This window comes from Natrix helvetica (assembly GCF_964273705.1).
Source record: "Natrix helvetica genome assembly, chromosome: 2".
NCBI lineage: Eukaryota > Metazoa > Chordata > Lepidosauria > Squamata > Natricidae > Natrix > Natrix helvetica.
This window is the reverse complement of record NC_138552.1, coordinates 285,624,926-285,643,943: the sequence shown is the minus strand read 5'-3', so window position 1 is coordinate 285,643,943 and position 19,018 is coordinate 285,624,926. Positions and strand designations below refer to the sequence as shown.

Genomic DNA, 19,018 nt, shown 5'->3' with positions numbered 1-19,018 from the left:
TTATATTTATATATACTGGCTCTGTACAGTTCTTTTAATTCCATTTTAACCTCCTCCATTCCAACTGTACATATTCAACTTTTTATTGTATTTTGATATATTTTGCATGGACTGTACACCGCCCCGAGTCCCTTTTGGGAGAGGGGGCAGTCTAGAAGCACGGTAAATAAAATAAATAATAAATAATAAATCCTACTTCCCACATTGACTTGGCTTATCAGACGTGAACTGGGAAGGTCGCAAATGGTGATCGCATGACCCTGGAATGCCACAAAATACATGCCAGTTGCCAAGCTCCCAAATGATGTCATGTGACTGTAGGGATACTGTGGTGGATGACCGTCTCTTGCTGGTCACATCTACCCCGACCTACTAGAGCACGGAGGCAAGGAAAGTTGTGGGTCCCTTCCCCTAAGGAGATACATCTGGTGGGCATTAGAAGAAGGGCCTTCTTCATGGTGGCTCCCTCTCTCTGGAACATCCTCCTCCCCCGTCTTTCGAAAGCTCCTGTTGACGTAGTTCTGTCAGGAAACCCAGAGTGGGGTGGAGCCCATTAAATGGCTAATATGAATATGTGTTGTTAGCGGGGTAGGGTGGGTGAAGGTTATTATTTTATTATTTTTCTTTTTATTCTTTTTTTTTTTGCATTCTGTTTTTATATGCTTGTAAGCCACCTTGAGTCCCCAAGTGTGAGTAGGCGGCAATATACATTTTCTAAATAAATAAATACATAAATAAAAATTCTGGCTGTGGAATTCTGGGAGTTGAAGTTCACAGGTCTTAAAAGTTGCCAAAGTTGGACGGTCCTGTCTTAAGGTACCATATTTTTGGACTATAAGACGCACCGTTGTATAAGACACACCAAGATTTTGAAGAGGTAAGTCAGAAAAAAAGTTTTTGCCTTCCCTCAGCCCCCAGCAGCCCTCTGCAGGCTTCAGCAGGGCTGGAGGAAGGCAAAAATACCCCGGTTTTTACGAAAAACGGTCAGAAAACAAGCCGTTTTTCACAAAAATGGGGGCATTTTTGCCTTTCCTCAGCCCTACTGAAGCCTGCTGAGTGCTTCTGGGGGAAGGCAAAAATGCCTCCGTTTTTGTGAAAAATTCTCTTTCGCAAAAATGGGATGTGGGGGTGGGGCTTTGGGAGGCAAAAAATGGTTGTATCCAGTGTATAAGACACACCAACATTTCCAGTCTCTTTTAGGGGGAAAAAAGGTGCATCTTATACTCCGAAAAATACGGTATGTTTTTTTTCCCTTTGTCACTTTCCTTTGTGGATCTTACCTGTCTCCCTCAAGCTCATCTTCCTTTATAAAAGCTACTTCAATTACTAATTAGCCCCTAATTAGCATCTATTCTTTTTTTGAGATTTGTTGGGATTAAAACTAGCCTGATTGTGAATCCACAGAGACAGAACTATGGAAAACATAATACATAATGTTAAGCAATATGCCACAGCATACCAAGCCCGTTGATTGAGTGCACAGGTTGCAGTGTGTTTGTTTATTACTTAGAATAATATATGGGAACCTACCTAGCATCATGGGGACCTCTTTCGTATAGTAGTTAAGGTGTTAAACCGATTTGGCGTAGTGGTGAAGGTGCTGATCCAGAGTTCTAGTTCCATTTTAGGCATGAAAACTGGCTGGGTGACATTGGGTCAATCACCAAGAGACTCTGAGTTCTAGTCCCACTTTAGGCATGAAAGCCAGTTGGGTGATTGTGGGCCAATCACCAGGAGACGGAGAACCTTAAAGTCCATGTGCTCCTATACAATCTGAAGTGAAAACTAGTTTTATGTAGTGATTAAGGTGCTAGCCTATAAACCAGGAGTCTGTGATTTCTAGTACTTCTTTAGGCATGAAAGCTGGCTGGATGGCTTTGAGCCAATCACCAGGAGATGGAGAGTTCTAGTCCCACCTTAGACATGAAAGACAGCTGGGTGACTTTGGGCCAATCAGCAGGAGATGGTGAGTTCTAGTTCCATCTTAGGTTTGAAAGACAGTTGGGTGACTTTGGGCCAATCAACAGGAGACAGTGAGTTTTATTCCCGCCTTAGACATGATATCCAGTTGCATGACTTTGGGCCAATCACCAGGAGAAGGTGTTGAGTTCTAGTCCCACTTTAGGCATAAAATCCAGCTGGGTGATTTTGAGCCAATCACACTCTTAACTCAACCCATCTCATAAGGCTGTTGTGGGGAAAATAGGGAATAGGAATTTTGGTATACTCACTGCCTTGAGTTCAATGAAAATATATATTAAAAAAACCAGGATAAAAGTTTAATAACAATGATCAAGACATCTTCAGGCATGACCAAACAAAGAACTTCAGTACCCTGGACAGCACCAAGCAGATTTTACTGGCCGGGGATCTACTTTCACGGAAGAAACAATTCAGAACAATTGCTTCATAATGCATAGAAGTGCAGAATCTCATTAAAGCAGTCACTTCCTTTTTCAGCTTTCCGTGTGAGCCTGAACGTCACTTAAAACATGGCTGTCTAATGAGTCAACTAACGGCAACTTAGCCACCAGAACTCCTTTCTGATTGCAACTGCAAAAAGTGGGTGGAATAATAATGTTTAAAAATCATTTTGAGGTGGGAAGCACAAGGAAACATTATGCAAATCTGTTAAAAAGGATGAACTAAACCAGAGTTTCTCAACCTCATCAGCTTTTAAGATGTGTGGACTTCAACTCCCAGAATTCCCCAGCCAGGCTGGGGAATTCTGGGAGTTGAAGTCCACACATCTTAAAAGCTGCTGAGGCTGAGAAACACGGAGATAAACCAAATCCCTAAAAATAAACAACCAATATGTGTCACGTGACCTGACTATTTTCTATCTCTTGCTGGCTGGGGAATTCTGGGAGTTGAAGTCTGCAGGTCTTAAAGTTGCCAAGACTGGGCACCTCTGCTCTAGGAATTCTGACTTGCCCAAATGTCTACTTTTATAATGAAATGTTTGCAAGAAATCAAACAAATTCAGAAACCACCAAGGACCCCAACAATCCTGACCTGCTTCGCAAGGTCTGGTTAATGGACCAGTTCTAATATTAGACAAAAAGTAAGTTATTTTTGGAAATAAGAGGGTCAGCTCCTGGAAATTTTGGAAATAAATCATTAACGTTGAAATTAAAAGCTTCGGTGCCGTTTTCTCAACACTTCCAGTTCTATGGAACGCAAGCTAGTGTTTCTTTCCCCTAATTAGCTGCTGTAGCAGTAATGAAGACGTGTTGAATCCCACCCATGAGACTTACATTGGTTGCATTCCTCCTTAATATGGTCAGGAAAAAGTTAAATCCAATTGATGCAGTGCGGGGGTGTATTTGGTATTTACCAGTTCTCCGAACTACTGAGAATTTCCACTACCGGCTCCCCCGAACTGGTCAGAACCTGCTGAATACCACCTCTGATGGAAAGGTAAACTAACCAAATGGGTTGGATTTTTATAACATGCTGACCAACCAATCACTTTGGTCAACTTTAATACCCCATGCTCTGCAAATGTAACTGCTAGGCCTTTAACTGACTTGGTTCGGCATGTTATGGGAACACAGCATATGTTGTGGATTGCAATGGCTTATTGGACAAAGGTGGAATATTGTGGCACCAATGTTGAGAATCCAACTCCCCCCGTAGTGAAAGCCTTAGGGCAGAGGATGGGGGTGTGGCTGGGGGAGTGGCCAGATCAACGTCACTTGTGTCGGGGGCGCCTGTGGTGGCCCAAGTGCTCTGCCAGCGAAAATGGGCTCCCGAGCTCCATTTTCAGCTGCGATGGCCTCCTGCAACCCACTGCCAGCAAAAACGGAGTTTGGGGTGTGTTTGTGTGTGTGCATGCAGCCGTCCCGAGCTCCATTTTCACTGGCAGAAGCACTGCAGACTGATTCTTTTGCCTTTTCTAGTGGCCCTGCGGACAGATCTAAGCACCCCACAGACTGGATCCGGCCCCCGGGCCTTCAGTTCGACACCTCTACCTTAGGGGGTTATTATGTTAAAAACAAGAAGCCTCCCTTCTACAGTGTAATGGTACATGGGAGTAAGCTTGGGAGAAAGGAGGAAGAGTCACAGACTAGGGAATGGTCAGATAAGAGGTAGCTGAGCCCACAGAAGGAATCAGGCATGGCAAACATCTTAGAGCAGGGGTCTCCAACCTTGGCAACTTTAAGTCTTGTGGACTGCGACTCCCAGAGTTCCTCACCCAGCTGGCTGAGGAATTCTGGGAATTGCAGTCCACAAGTCTTAAAAGTTGCCAAGGTTGGAGACCCCTGTCTTAGACAGAACCCTCCCTTGTTTCTTGGATTGTGAAGGCGTCCTTTCAAATTTGCAAGATTTTGTTAACGTCATCTTACAATCAAGACAGAGCTAGTATTTTTGGAGGGGCTTCTTGTCTGGATTAGGAAGCTGACATCATCTAAGTTTGGGAGAGTCAAGATAGTGCAGGACTGGCCTTAGTTTATGAATGCTACGCTCAGGGGTGTCCTTCAAAAATTTCAGCAATGGGTTCTCTGCCTGGTTGCTGGGTGGGCATGACCACAATGGGCATGGCCTATTCGGCCTCCTGCACCATGGCTGGCGTGGGGTATGGGCACATTTTTGCTTTCCCCAGGCTCCAGAGGCCCTCCGGAGGCCAGAAACGTGCCTGTTTCCAGCCTTCTGGGAGGCTCATTTTTTCCCTTCCTCCTCCTCAGGAGGAGAACCGGTAGCGGAAATTTTGAGTAGTTCGGAAAAACGGCAAATGCTACCTCTGGCTGGCCCCAGAGTGGCGTGGGAATGGAGATTTTGCAGTATCCTTCCCCTGCCACCCCACCAAGCCACGCCCACCAAGCCACACCACGCCCACCAAGCCACGCCCACAGAACCGGTAATAAAAAAAAATGAATTTCACCATTGCAGCCAGGGGTGAGATTTGGAGGTTCTCCAAACCGGCCATAATGTTAGCTACAGATTCTCCCGAACCCGGGCGAACCCATAGTGGCCTACCCCTGGCTATGCTGAGCCTCTCCACATGGGGCTCCCCCTTTTCAAGTTACTTATCGGTCCATGGAGCTGAAGGCTTCCGATCTCTGCCTCCCTGGAGGATACTGTAGATGCGGGACTCACCTGTGCAGTATTTTTGTAAGCGCAGGATCTCCAGATGCAAATCGTGGAGAAGTTTCATCTGCTCCTTTTTGAGGAAGGCGATGTGTCTTTGCACGTTTTGGATCTGATGCTCCAGGGACAGAGTATCCATCGCAACACAGTGAAGAGTCTAAGCCTGGAGGGAAAAGAGGTGAACTTGTGAACTGCAGCAGTGGGGGCATGGCCCTGTAGCAGTGGCTGATCTTCACCTTGCATTATCCATCAACATATCGCAATAGCGCTTAGACTTATATACCGCTTCACAGTACTTTTGCAGCTCTCTCTAAGCGGTTTACAGAGTCAGCCTATTGCCTCCAACAATCTGGCTCCTCACTTTACCCACCACGGAAGGATGGGGGCCTTAGTCATCCATGAGCTGGTCAGGAGTGAACTCCTGACTGTGGGCAGAGTTAGCCTGCAATACTGCATTCTAACCCCTGCATTTCCAGAGAGGGAGGGAGGAAGGGAGGAGGGAAGGAAGGCATGAAGGCAGAACAATAACAATAGCACTTACATACCACTTTACAGTGTTTTTACAGCCCTCTTTAAGCAGTTTACAGAGTTAGCCTATTTCCCCCAACAATCTGGGTCCTCATTTTACCGACCTCGGAAGGATGGAAAGCTGAGTCAACCTTGAGCCTGGTCAGATTCGAACTGCCAAATTGCAGGCAGCTAGCAGTCAGTAGCAGTAGCCTGCAGTACTGCACTCTAACCATTGTGCCACCTCAGCTCCTATTGATTGATTATCCGTATCAATCAATCAGAATAGAGCTGGAGGGGACCTTGGAGGTCTTCTAGTCCAACCCTCTGTTCAAGCAGGAGACCCTCTACTGTTTCAGACAAGTGGCTGCCCAGGCCCTTCCTAAAAACCTCCAGTGATGAAGTATCTACGACTTCTCCTTTTACATTAGTAGTTTTAATAATTTCTAATATGACGTACAAAAGGAATACCAAAGCAAATCTTAGGTAAATTAGGAAAGGAAAAAGGGAAGTGGATAGTGCGGGAAAACAAGGGAAAAAGAAAAAAAAGGCATTGATTTTGAAAGCCTCGGACAGTCCCTGAAGCCTTCAGAGCGCTTAAAACCACCCTCCGAGCAACCCGGAAGTCACTTCCGGTTTGCTCGGAGGGTGGTTTTAAGCGTTCCGAAGGCTTCAGGGACGGTCCCTGAAGCCTCCGGGGGGCGGGGAGGCTCTTTTCGCCCTCCCCAGGCTCCTATAAAGCCTCTGGAGCCTGGGGAAGGCGAAAAATAGCTTTTAAAAAGGTGAACTCAGCTGGCCAGCGCGCGCATGCGGGCTGGCCAGCTGACAGGGCAGCGCCTCACGTGCCCTGACAAATGGCTCCGCGTGCCACTTGTGGCACGCGTGCCATAGGTTCGCCATCACGGATCTACAGCTTCTGAAGGCAACTTCTGTTCCACTGGTTAATTGACTTCACTGTTAGGAGGTTTCTCCTTAATTCCAGGGTGCTTCTCTCCTTGATTAGTTTCCATCCTTTGTTTCTTGTCCTGCCCTCTGGTGCTTTGGAAAATAAGTTGATCCTCTCCTCTTTGTGGCAGCCCCTCAAGTACTGGAATACTGCTATCATGTCTATCAAGCATTCCTACCAAGCTTTTTCTTTCCCGAAGGCCTCCACCACTGGGCCAGAGCCACAGGCTATTTCTGGTTCTGCTTTGAGGCTTAAAATCTGGGCTGCCGATCTTGCATGGATACGTTTTAGTTTTGAGTGGAAAAAATACATTAAGGTGCCTCCTGGCACCTCAAAGTGAAGTTCTAAGTTTTCATGGACTGCCAATCCTTTCATCCAACCTACGATGAAGCGGGTTGCACACGCCATGAAATCTTCTGCTGGAATTAATGTGTTATATTTTTTTCTCAAAAGACAACAAGATTTTGGGTTATTTGTGCTGCAAGAGATTTAAACAGAGCTGCCCTTCTGGAAATGAACGGGAGGAGGATAAAAATAGTGGAAGGAGATCAGCCCACTCAGGTCTGGGGATGTCTAGAATCCATGGCATTAATTTTATTGATTTCACTTGATGTTCACAGCACTACCCAAATCTTTCAAGGGGTTTGCAAGAAAGAGACATTTAAAACAGGGACACGTTGAAGCTAATAACAAAATAGTCATGGAAAAAACTAGCAAAAGCCACTAAGAGCTGTGGTGGCGCAGTGGTTAGAGTGCAGTACTGCAGGCTACTTCTGCTGACTGCCGGCTGACTGCAATTTGGCAGTTCAAATCTCACCAAGCTCAAGGTTGACTCAGCCTTCCATCCTTCCGAGGTGGGCAAAATGAGGACCCAGATTGTTGGGAGCAATAGGCTGACTCTGTAAAAAAAACAAAAAACGCTTAGAGACGGTCTTAAAGCACTGTGAAGCGGTATATAAGTCTAAGTGCCAGGTTGAAAGCCTGTACAAAGAGAACATAGAATTCTAAGTTTGGGAGGGACCTTGGAGGTCTTCTAGTCCAACCCTCTGCTTGGACAGGAGACCCTGTTCTATTCCCTAGAAATGGCTGCTTGGTCTCTTTTGAAAACCTCCAACATTGGAGCACCCGCAACGTCTGGTCTCCAGCTGTTCCACTGATTAATTGTTTGAACTGTCAGAAAATTTCTCCTTAGTTCTGGGTTGGACCGCTCTAAGTCATGATGGTTTCATCCAACTGTACCAATTTTCTTTTATATTTTTTATAAATTAGAAAGAACTGACTGTTTCAGGGAGTCCTGGATGAGCTAACATTAGTATCAGGGGTGGGATTCTACCAGTTCGGGCGTACTGGTAGCTCCGAAGATCAGCTGAGAGCGAACTGGTTCACTCCGACCTTCCTGCCTGCCCCTGGGCTATACTCACCTATATTTCCTTGTTTTTTTAGCCCAGCTGATAGGCGTGGCAAAGCTGATTGTCGTGCGTCAGCTCTTTTGCTGTGCCTCAGCTGCCGTGGAAGGTACCGTATTTTTCGGAGTATAAGATGTAACTTTCCCCCCCCTAAAAGAGTGTGGAAATGTTGGTGCGTCTTATACACTGAACACAGCCATTTTTGGCCTCCCGAAGTCCCGCCCCCGCGTCCCATTTTTGTGAAGAACGGGCCGTTTTTCGCAAAAACAGAGGCGTTTTTTCCTTCCCTCAGCCCCCAGCAGCCCCCTGCAGGCTTAAGCCTCTTATTTACCTCTTTGAAATCTTGGTGCGTCTTATATTCCGAAAAATAGGATACGTTTTTTAGCTTTGTTTCAACCCGCTGTGCGTGCGCTCAGCGAACCAATTGTTAGACCGGTTGAATCACAACACTGATTAGTATGTCTGGTTTAATAAAAAGATGGACTAAGGGAGACATGATAGCAGTCTTCCAATATCTCAGGGGTTGCCACAAAGAAGAGGGAGTCAAACTATTCTCCAAGGCACCTGAGGGTAGAACAAGAAGCAATGGGTGGAAACTAATCAAGGAGAGAAGCAACTTAGAACTAAGGAGAAATTTCCTGACAGTGAGAACAATTAATCAGTGGAACAGCTTGCCTCCGGAAGTTGTGAATGCCCCAACACTGGAAGTCTTTAAGAAGATGTTGGATAGCCATTTGTCTGAAATGGTATAGGTCAGTGATGGCAAACTTTTTCTAAAGGCGTGCCAAAATTGCCCCAAGGGGGGGAAGGAGTTTTTCGACCTTCCCGGGCTCCTGAGGCTTTGCTGAAGCCTGGGGAGGGAGAAAACTGTCTCCCCCATCCCTCCAAAAGGCAGAAAATCAGCCGGGCGGTGCGTGCATGCACGCCGGAGCTGAGGGATGCTGTGCTGGCAAATATGGCTCCATGTGCCACCTTTGGCACGCATGCCATAGGTTCACCATCACAGGAATAGGTTTTCTTGCTTGAGCAGGGGTTGGACTAGAAGACCTCCATGGTCCCATCCAACTCTGTTATTCCCTTAATAGACCTCCAAGACACTGAAACGTGGCCCTTGCAGAAATGGCTGCAGCCCCCCCCCCCCCTGGTCAAAATTCAGGATATTGCTTAGTTTAGTTATCCCAAAAAGGGATGTTGGTATGGGGAGCATTCTTTAATTTTATTGGACGCAGTAGGCAAGGCGATGGAATTTCTACACTTCTAAGTCTGAATGAGGAGCTCTCTCACCCAAATAGGAGGGGTTCCATTCACTCCAGCAGAACAGGCATAGTAGGGGTCCCATTGGTCAAATAATTTTGGCTGGTGTGGTCCAGCAGAAGAGCCTTTTCTGCTGTGGCCCCTGCCCTCTGGAGTATTCTCCCGCTGGAGGTGAGGTTGACCTACGCTTTCCTGGCCTTCTGGAAGAGCCTTAAAACCTTGTAGGAAGAGGAGAAACTGAACTGGAAGGCGGGGTTAAATATGTCATCAGCTTAGAGTCATTGCGTTGTCACAAGAGACTTAAGTTCAACCCATATATTCCGTTGACCCTTATCTAGCATCAATTGAGCTTTGGCCATTAGTTGATTAGATTCTTGTATTGGGGGTAGCTAGCAATAACAGACTCTTTCTGTGCTTTGAATTCCATGAATGCTCTTGGGTACTTGAGTGCCTGACCAACCTGACTTGGCCAACTGACCTGGATTCCATGCTAGGAGTGGCTGATGGGGTAAAGAGAAGATTCCCCACCTTTGTGTCACCCATCCTCCCTTAGTCTCTATTTCGTCTCTCTTAATTTAAAGGGTGTTTAGTCTTTAGTCCCCTGGTGGCTCAATGGCTAAGATGCTGAGCTTGTTGATCAGAATGGTCGGCAGTTTGGCAGTTCGAATCCCTAGCACCCACGTAACAGAGTGAGCTCCCGTTACTCGTCCCAGCTTCTGCTAACCTAGCAGTTCGAAATCATGTAAAAATGCAAGTAGAAAAATAGGAACCACCTTTGGTGGGAAGGTAACAGCGTTTTGTGCACCTTCGGCGTTTAGTCATGCCGGCCACGTGACCATGGAGACGTCTTCGGACAGCGCTGGCTCTTTGGCTTTGAAACGGAAATGAGCGCTGCCCCCTAGAGTCGAGAATGACTAGCACATATGTGTGAGGGGAACCTTTACCTTTACCTAGTCCTTATTTACTCCTTCTTAATTTTAATTGTTTTATACTATCTTTTTATCACTTGGTAAGCTGCCCAGAATTGCCTCCTCAGTGAGAGGGGTGGAATATACATGAAACAAACAAACAAACATAAATTGAGCAGTTTCCTCACAAATTAGGCTTCCATTGGATTCCAGCAGGAATTTCTATTGTATTTGTGGGACAAAATTGCCAGTGAATTTGGTACCCCCGAGATCTCTTGGAACCACACACCTGTAGACGCAATGCACATGAGTGGTGGGTTCTTACTGGTTCAGACTGGTTCGGCTGAACTAGAAGTGGTTTGGCGGCCTGGGTAGCTGGAACAGGCAGCTAGCCAGGCCTGCCACAGCCCCAAACTGGTTCTCTGGGTGGAGCCATAGGTGCCGACATCTTGTTTTTTGCTGCTGCATATGCACAGAACAATTTTTATTGCACTGTGCATGAGTGCGCAATGCGCATCAAGCACACACACTTGTGGGCAGTAGTGCCCGCCCACAAGCAAAAGGGCAGTAGTGCCCACCCATGAGCAAACGGGCAGTAGTGCCCACCCATGAGCAAACAGGCAGTAGTGCCTGCCGGGACCCACCCAGATGCACAAATGCACTAATAATCAGGTTTTTAAGCCTTCCAGTTACAACTCCTTGCATTCCTGCTCACTGGTTATGCATCAGCTTCTGAAAGATTCCAGGTTTTGTACTCCTGGGTATAGGGCAGGCTCAAGTGACTCAATTAAAATAATCTTAGAGCTATATTGAAGCTCCGCACTTCAACTGTTTGCCTGAAACTGGGCAGGTCTGGTGGAAAATACTTAGAAGAAATCAACATCGAAGTAACCCAACCCTCAGGATATACTCATTGCTGCATTAAATTCTGTATTGTATGCAAAAATGGCAAAAAACAAACAAATCCTGAGGACATGCAGGTAATCCTCGAGTTACGACCACCGTTGAGCCCAAAACTTAAGTTGTTAAGTGAGTTTTTGCCTCATTTTACGACCTTTCTGGCCACAAGTGTTAAGTGAATCATTGCATTTGTTAAGTGAGTAACCCGGTTGTTAAGGGAATCTGGCATCCCCACTGATCTTAGCTTGTCAGAAGGTCGCAAAATGTGATCATCTATGACTCCAGGACGCTGCAACCGGGTTAAATATGAACCAGTTGCCAAGTGTCTGAATTTTGATCACATGACCATGGGGATGCTGCAATGGTTGTAAGTGTGAAAAGAAAACGGTCATAAGTCACTATATTTCAGTGCTGTTGTAACTTTGAACGGTCACTAAATGAACTGTTGTAAATTGAGGATTACTTGTACAAACCACGTCCTTTCAAGGTAGCCAACTAATCCCCAGAGGGTGAAATTTAACTTCCAAACAGACCGAGTCCTTTATACCAAGGGTCATCAACCTTTTGGACCTCAGGAGACTACTAAAGCCTTAATTTTAAATCCCATGGGCCACTAATAAGATAACTGGCTGGGTAGGCGTGGCTAAGTAGTCATGTGACTGGGTCGGTGTGGCCAACTCGATGTCACTCACGTCAAGGGGCGCCTTGTTGGCCTCTACTCGCCCCTCCCCTCCCAGCCCCTCCTCGCCTGCCCGCCTGGGCTCCTTAGGGCCCCAACATGAGAAAGAGTTGGCAAAACAGCTCAGTTCAAACTGCATCTGATTGAGAAGTAAGCTCAGCAGAAGCACCTCACTGAGGACTAGGAGCATAGGCTTTCCAAGCAGAGGGAAGACCTGCGGGAGTGCAAGGCTAGGTACCGGCGCCTGGAGGCTCAGTGGGCTGAGACGGTCAGCCAGTTCCAGGCCATGATGCAATCCCACTGGAACAAGGTTCTCCAGCTCTTCACCACCAGTGGCACTTCCCTCCAGCCTTTGCCCAAAGCCCAGCACCAGGAGGCTGAAGCAGACCCCAAGTCGGAATTTCTGTCCCCCTCCGACCCGCACAAAAAGACCCCGAAGGGGGAGACTCTCTGCAGCAAAACAAGCATTCATTGCAATTGTCCGGTCTAGGGGCCGTAGTTTGAGGACCTCTGATTTAGTGCAATATAAAAAATGCAAATAATTTTTCTGTGGACCACCAGCATTTTCTCGTAGACTCCCGGTGGACCATGGACCACCAGTCGGTGACCGCTGCTTTATAAGACTACACAAACTCTACGTAGGGCCTTGCGTTGTGTTTATTTAGACCTCCAAGAAAAAGAGATGCTGAGAGAGAACGGCTGAAAAAGAAGGTCTCTCCATTACAGAACGTTCCGTCAAGAACTCTGGGAACAGCATATTTCTCAAACTCCAGGGGGCTGCAATAACCAAGCTACCCTTAGCTGCTGTTTCCCTAACAAATGATAAAGGGGCTAATGATGTCATTAGGGCTTGTGAATGTTGTCCTCCCACAAAAACTCAAGAGGCGTTCTGGGAAAAAACATGGTTCCAACAAAACCAAGAAAGTGGTGTTTTTTTATCCATTAATTTTTTGCGTCCTGCTGGAATTGCTCATCAAAAACATGGAATAATAGCTTGTAAGGGACCTTGGAGGTCTTCTAGTCCCATGATGGAGAACCTATGGGCACGTGAGCTGTCACCCCAGCTCTGCTGCACCGCTCATGTGCCTGCGCCTCCTGCTGGCCAGCTGATTTTTGGGTCTCTGCCGCGCATGCATGGCAGGGGGCACATGTGGAAGATGCGTGTGCATGCTCAAGGGGCATGCATGCATGCACGGCAGTTGCTGTGGCATGGTCCCCCGTGGCCCGTTTTTGCTCCCAGGTGGCTGCAGTGAGGCCTACTAGGCCCAAAACGGGACACCGGTGGGGGTCGCATGCACATGCGCAGGGGGAGGGGGAACATGGGAGGGGTTGTGTGTGCATGTGGAGGGCGGAGGGTCACCCACGCATGCACAGGAGAGTGGGGCAAACAGGGGGGACGCCAGCGCACTGTTTTCGGCACGCGACAACAAAAAGGTTAACCACCCCTGTTCTAGACTGCTCAAGCAGGCAATTTGACCTGATTGAACCAGTTAAGCAGGTTATAATCAGAGGGCCGTAGAGTCCCCTTGTTTTGCCATTAGGCTACGGAGTGCTGCCTTGACATGAAAGGGGAATATACAATAGATCGGGGTGTCAAACTCACAGCCCGCGGGCCGGATTTGACCCATGGGGTGTTCAGATCTGGCCGTGCAGGGCCACCCTGGAAACAGTGAAGGACTTGCCCTCAGTGCCTCTGCCAGCGAAAACAGCGCTCAGGAGACTCCCAGCTCTGTTTTCACTGGCAGAGCACTTGGGCCACCACAGGTACCCCTGACATGAGTGACGACAAGCTGGCCATGCCCACCCTGGCTACGCCTACCCGGGCCCCAAGGTCAAACACAATCCTGATGCGGCCCTCAACGAAATTGAGTTTGACCCAGTGGATGACCCCCTGTGTACAGTACGCGTGCCTACCTTCAAGGCAGTTTTCACTTCAGGGGACTCAGCGCCTAGACCCGCGATGGTGAATGTACGGCATGCGTGCCCACCTCCCACCAGCCTTTTGGGGCCTCTGCCATGTTTGCGCGGGGGCCAGGGTGCATGTGAGAGATGATACACACGCATGAGCAGGGGCTGGGATATCCCATGTGCATGTGCAAGGTTGGGGGGGTGTAAACACGCGGATGTGCAGGGGTGGGGGAGAATATGGAGGGGGGGTGCAGTGCACCCCATTTTTGGTCCCAAGTGGCTTCAGCATGCTGCACTTCTTCCAAAAAGCAACATCAAGTGAAAAAAGTGTTGTAGGAAGGTCGAAGTAATTTTTTAAAAGCCGATAATGAAGTAGATCAGAGGAATGTTGATGGAAATTCTCAGTCATCCAGGTCATGGTTGTCCCTAAGGTGCTTTTTTTTTTTCAAGAGGCACCTGGACTTTCTTGTTTTTCTTTTTGAAGACGTTTCTCTTCTCATCCAAGAAGCTTCTTCAGCTCTGACAGGATGGTGGGGAATGGAAGGATTTATATCCCCTGCAGACAGCTGGACATTTGCAGCTGACTTGGACCCCCAAGGACCCAGAGAGACCTCCGAGTGCTTCCATCCTACTCTAAAAGGATGCAAATTCTTCAGAGCTGAAGAAGCTTCTTTGAAGGTCTTCAAAGACAAACCAGAAAGTCCAGTGGCCTCTTGAAATAAAGCACCTTTGGGATAGATCAAAGAAAAGCAACTTCTGTGATTCAGAAATGCAGATTTTGTTGCCGGTTGTCAGACTTGATGTGGGCTGTAAAATGACACGGGTCTCCAGGGAGATGTCAGTTTGCGGTGTGTGTGTGTGTGTGTGTGGGTAAAAGTAAAAAAAAAGACTCTGTTTCCCCCTCTACTTTCTCTAGGCAGCCAAATCCTAGAAGCGGTGGGTGGTTGAATGGCTTTGCTGCAGCAGAGAGAGAGAGAGAGAGAGAGAGAGGCTGACAGGGAAGGTTGAAAGATGGAGAGATTGCTCATCGTCTCGGATGCGCTGTGGATCAGCGTCTCCGTTCTTTAGATCCACAAGGGGTTTCCTTTCCCAGAATTTGAAATGCAGCTGCTGCTCACAGGAAGGCGGGGTGGGAGTGGGGGGGAGGAGGGGGAGCCCAACGAGCCCATCGCGCATCGTTATGGAGCCTTCCCCCGGCCATGGCAACTCAACCAGATAGTTCCCGTGAGGCTTGCAGCCTCTTCTCCAACAGCTAAGAGATTCATCTGCCCAGCTAAACTTCTATTGGACCGGGGCGGTGTGCATCTATCTATCTATCTATCTATCTATCTATCTATCTATCTATCTATCTATCTATCTATCTATCATCTATCTATCTATCTATCTATCTATCTATCTATCTATCTATCTATCTATCTATCTATCATCTATCTATCTAATCATCCCAAATCAGGATAGTTTGGATCTCCAAGCCAGGATAGGCAGCTTGACAAGAGAGCCTGTGCTTGCTTCCCTGTAGTTGAGCTCTTTTCGGGAGGGGAAGGGAAGGGGGAAGGGGTGACAAATGGAAAATTGAACCTACAGATTCAGGCAGGTAAAGGTGATTTTCTTCCCTTCACTAGAAGCCTGCTGTTTCTCCCCCCCCCCCTCCAAAGTTGGTGCTAAATCCATGTAACGCACTAGGGGAGGAAGGAGACTAGTTTCAGTCTGGCCAGTACAGACCAGGCCAGTTGGTCCTCGACTAAAGACCCGCAGCTGATCCCAACATTCCTGTGGCTAAGTGAGACCTCTGCCAAGTGAGTTCTGCCCCGTTTGACGACCTTTCTTGCTTAAGGGAATCACCGCAGTGGGTTTAAGTCAGTTGAACGTGGTTGTTAAGCAAATCTGGCTTCCCCCTCCCCCTCCTTTGATTTTGCTTGTCAGATCCATCACAAAAGAGGATCGTGTGACCCCCAGGAACGCAACACGCGTCATAGGTATGAGTCTGTTGCCGAGAGGCTGGGTTTTTGATCACGTGATCATGGGGGTGCTACAAAGGTCGTAGGTGTGAAAAATGGCCCTTGGTCCCCCTTTTTTTAGTCCCGTCGGAACATCGGTCACTAAATGAACTGTTGTAAGTCGAGGACTACTTGTACCTGTGGCCCCCTCTCTAAAAAAATCTGCTCTTCTTTTGGGATGTCGACTCAGCCTACTCATTCGGGTTTTCCTGGAAGCAAAAACTGAGCCTGACTAGGTGGCTCAGTGGCTAAGACACTGAGCTTGTCGATCAGAAAGGTTGGCAGTTCGGCGGTTCGAATCCCTAGTACAGATCTCCTGCAGGGGGTTGGACTAGATGACCTCCAAGGTCCCTTCCAACTCTGTTGTGGTTTTACTGTTTAAAAGTATCATTACCATAACCCTTCCTTGGCAGAAATCAAGCAGGACTTCCAGAACTGATTCAAACCAACCTTCCCCATTCCTATGTTCACCCCCTGCATTGGGACCAGAATTCCAGGAAATCCCTACCTTTAGACTGACCCAGACTGAAAGTGTAGCTCTGGTACTTCAGAAGGAGGAAAGGCTAGACTCGATGACCTCCAAAGCCCCTCCTCCCATCCCCGTCTCTAGCTCTGTGGTGGCTCTCCTAGATCAGGAAGCACAGCATGGCCTCCTGAACCCCTTCACTTCTATTCCAAAACAGATCTCCCATCTAGTGGGTCTTCTTTTCCGTTCCCCCGCCCTGAATCTGCTCTTCTCCCCCTCCCCCCATCCCAAATCATCCACCCCTCTCTCCCCTCCCCCTTTTCCCTGGGGCTTACCTGTGCAAAATCAAGAGGTGGCAGCAAGAGGCGAGAGGCACAACTTGGGGGTCATCAAAGTAAGGAGCCTTCAGGACAGTCCAGGGTGACTTCTGGAGATCCTCCAAGGGCCATCCAAGCACCTTCTCTCTGGAGGCCAAGATTGAGAATCCAGGAAGGGGGGGGAAGGGGGATGAACACAGAGGGAGGCAGAGGGAGACAGGACCCCCCCCCCCCCGCCTGATGCTAGTATGCTCGGCTTTTTCTTTCTTTCTCCCTCCCCCTTCCTCAAAGCATCTTGCTGCAACGGGGAAAAGGACAGCGGGTTGAAAGTTGCGGCCTCTCAGCTGATGGTTGGCCAGCCCCCCCCCCTGCCTCCCCCCCCCCGGGCGAAGATGGGGTGGGAAAGACAGAGGCGGCGGCAGGTCGAGGTGCTTTGCAGCCGGCCTTGCTCGGTTGAAGGAGAAGCAGATGAGAGAGAGAGAGAGAGAGAGAGAGAGAGATGGAGCAAAGGCGTAAACACAGAATAACGTGACCGGAACTGGTGAGCTCAGCCCCCCAGTTGGCTTGAGCAGGAGCAGCAAACTGGAAAGGAGGGAGGAGTTGAATGGAGAGAGAGAGGAAGAGAGAGAGAGAGAGAGAGTGGGATGGCTTCGCTTGACGAGACAGAGATGATGAGATCATCTCTCTCTCTTTTTTTTTCTCCTTCTCTCTCCATTCAACTCCTCCCTCCTTTCTCCCTCTCTCTTCCTCTCTGCCTCTCTCGGTGTGATACATTGGTGCGATTGCCGATTCAGCTCAGAGCTGGAAAAGAGCCTGGTCTAGTGAAAAGCATCTGGGAATGCCCATATCCAACCTTCTTCCTCTCTCTTTCTCAGGTTTTTGTTCACACAGCACAATTAAGCCGGCCTGCTCAATTTGCCCACTTTCCAGATTCACACATTTTTGAATGGGTTGACCCAACCCATTTAAACCTGGTTGCTGAACTGCCCCTCCCCCCTTCCTGGTTTTGCATAACCTGATGAACAAAATAGGCTGAATTTGCACTAGCTCCCATCTCTTTCCTCTCACACCCCCTCTACTTATTCCCCCCCTCTCTCACACACACAAAACTCCAACCAACCAAGACCGACACTAGCCAAGTTTTCTATGATGTGGGAATGCAACTGACTCGGTAAAAAAATCCTGCAAGAACAAAGCCTATAAGTTGCTTAAAGTCAGAACCTGTGCATTGTATAATACTCTTTCAAATCTTTCCATCTGACCAGTCAAAATGTCAGGGTTCCAAATAGCATCCAAGAGTAAATCAGAGTCCAAGGCAAAGTATTGCTCAAAGTTCCAATTGATTAAGAGAGCCATATTGGCACATCTGGGAAAACCCGAATCTGAAAGTTTCCCAGTTTTCCCCACCCAGTTGAAAGTTCAAGATCTTGCCCCCACACCCACAACTCCATCACATGGTCCAATCTCCCACTACCATGCTGGCAATTCCACCCATCCAGTTTCGGTCAGGTGCAGAGGTGCAAAGACAAAGGATGACCTTGGCTTTCTAGAAAGAACTTTGTTATGGCTACATCACATCTAACTCCATATAATCCCCCCCTCCCATTTTCCCACCATAGAAAAGGCACAGTAGAATAATAGAAAGTGTGGCAGGACGAAGATCCAAAAGAAAAGATGGCTGCAGGCCTGACACAAATAACAATAGGAAATCTTTGTCTTCCAGATGCCCCCAAAGCAGAGAGAAGTAGTGGCAGACTATTTGCTAAACGGAACCCGAGTTGTAAACTGGCACCCATTGGCATGAAAGTCCCTCCTAATCAGATCTCCGTCTAATAGGCATGGCATATTTGATACCAGTGCAAGATTGGGAAAATCGCCTATGCGATTGGTATTGATAAGGTGGCATGCTGGCTTCAGAGGATAAAGGCATCATGTCTTTGTTAAAAAGGAAGATGAAAGGTTTGGCATTGTGGATCAATAAAAAAAAGTGTGTAAGCCCAGAAACTTACACAATCGTCCGTAAAAATAGAACTAACTTGAGCACAAATGCAATTGAAGTCAGTAAGATGTCCTTTTGAGAGACATCTGCGGAATTCTGCTGGGCATCAATTGTAGTCAACCTTACTCCATTTGAGGAGTGTAAAATGATCGCCCTCATCATTGCAATTTAGTGATAAGGAACTCAGTTCACTTTCCTCTTTCACAGGGGGAGGGGGGGAAGGGGACAGCTCTTCCTGTCAGGGTTCCAAAAAGCATTCCAAAAATAAACCAGACTCCAAGGCAAAGTATTGCTCAAAGTTCCAATTGATTAAGAGAGCCATGTTGGCACATCTGGGAAAACCCGAATCTGAAAGCTTCCAGGTTTCCCCACCTAGTTGAAAGTTCAACATCTTGCCCCCACACTCACAAGTCCATCACATGGTCCAATCTCCCACTGCCATGCTGGCAGTTCCACCCATCCAGTTCCAATCAGGTGCAGAGGTTCGGAGACAAAGGATGACCTTGGCTTTCTAGAAAGAATTTTGTTATGGCTACACATTAAGTAACTCTGTCTAATCCCCACTCCCATTTTCCCACAATAGAAAAAGGCATAGTAAAATAATAGAAAGTATGGCATGCCAAAGATCCAAAAGAAAACT

The 19,018-nt window shown here is 47.7% G+C and overlaps 1 protein-coding gene across 1 annotated transcript in view; it reads right to left on the bottom strand.

The window, feature by feature from the left end:
* The window catches only part of CCDC92B (coiled-coil domain containing 92B), a 47,482-nt gene extending 30,626 nt beyond the window's left edge, over positions 1–16,856 (bottom strand). The window contains exons 1-2 of the mRNA XM_081944362.1: positions 16,398–16,856; positions 5,101–5,254 (exon numbers count right to left, since the gene is read on the bottom strand). Of these exons, the coding sequence (XP_081800488.1) occupies positions 5,101–5,230 (130 nt within the window). The 5' untranslated portion in view covers positions 5,231–5,254; positions 16,398–16,856. The remainder of the gene's footprint in view (positions 1–5,100; positions 5,255–16,397) is intronic.
* Positions 16,857–19,018: the final 2,162 nt, after the last annotated feature.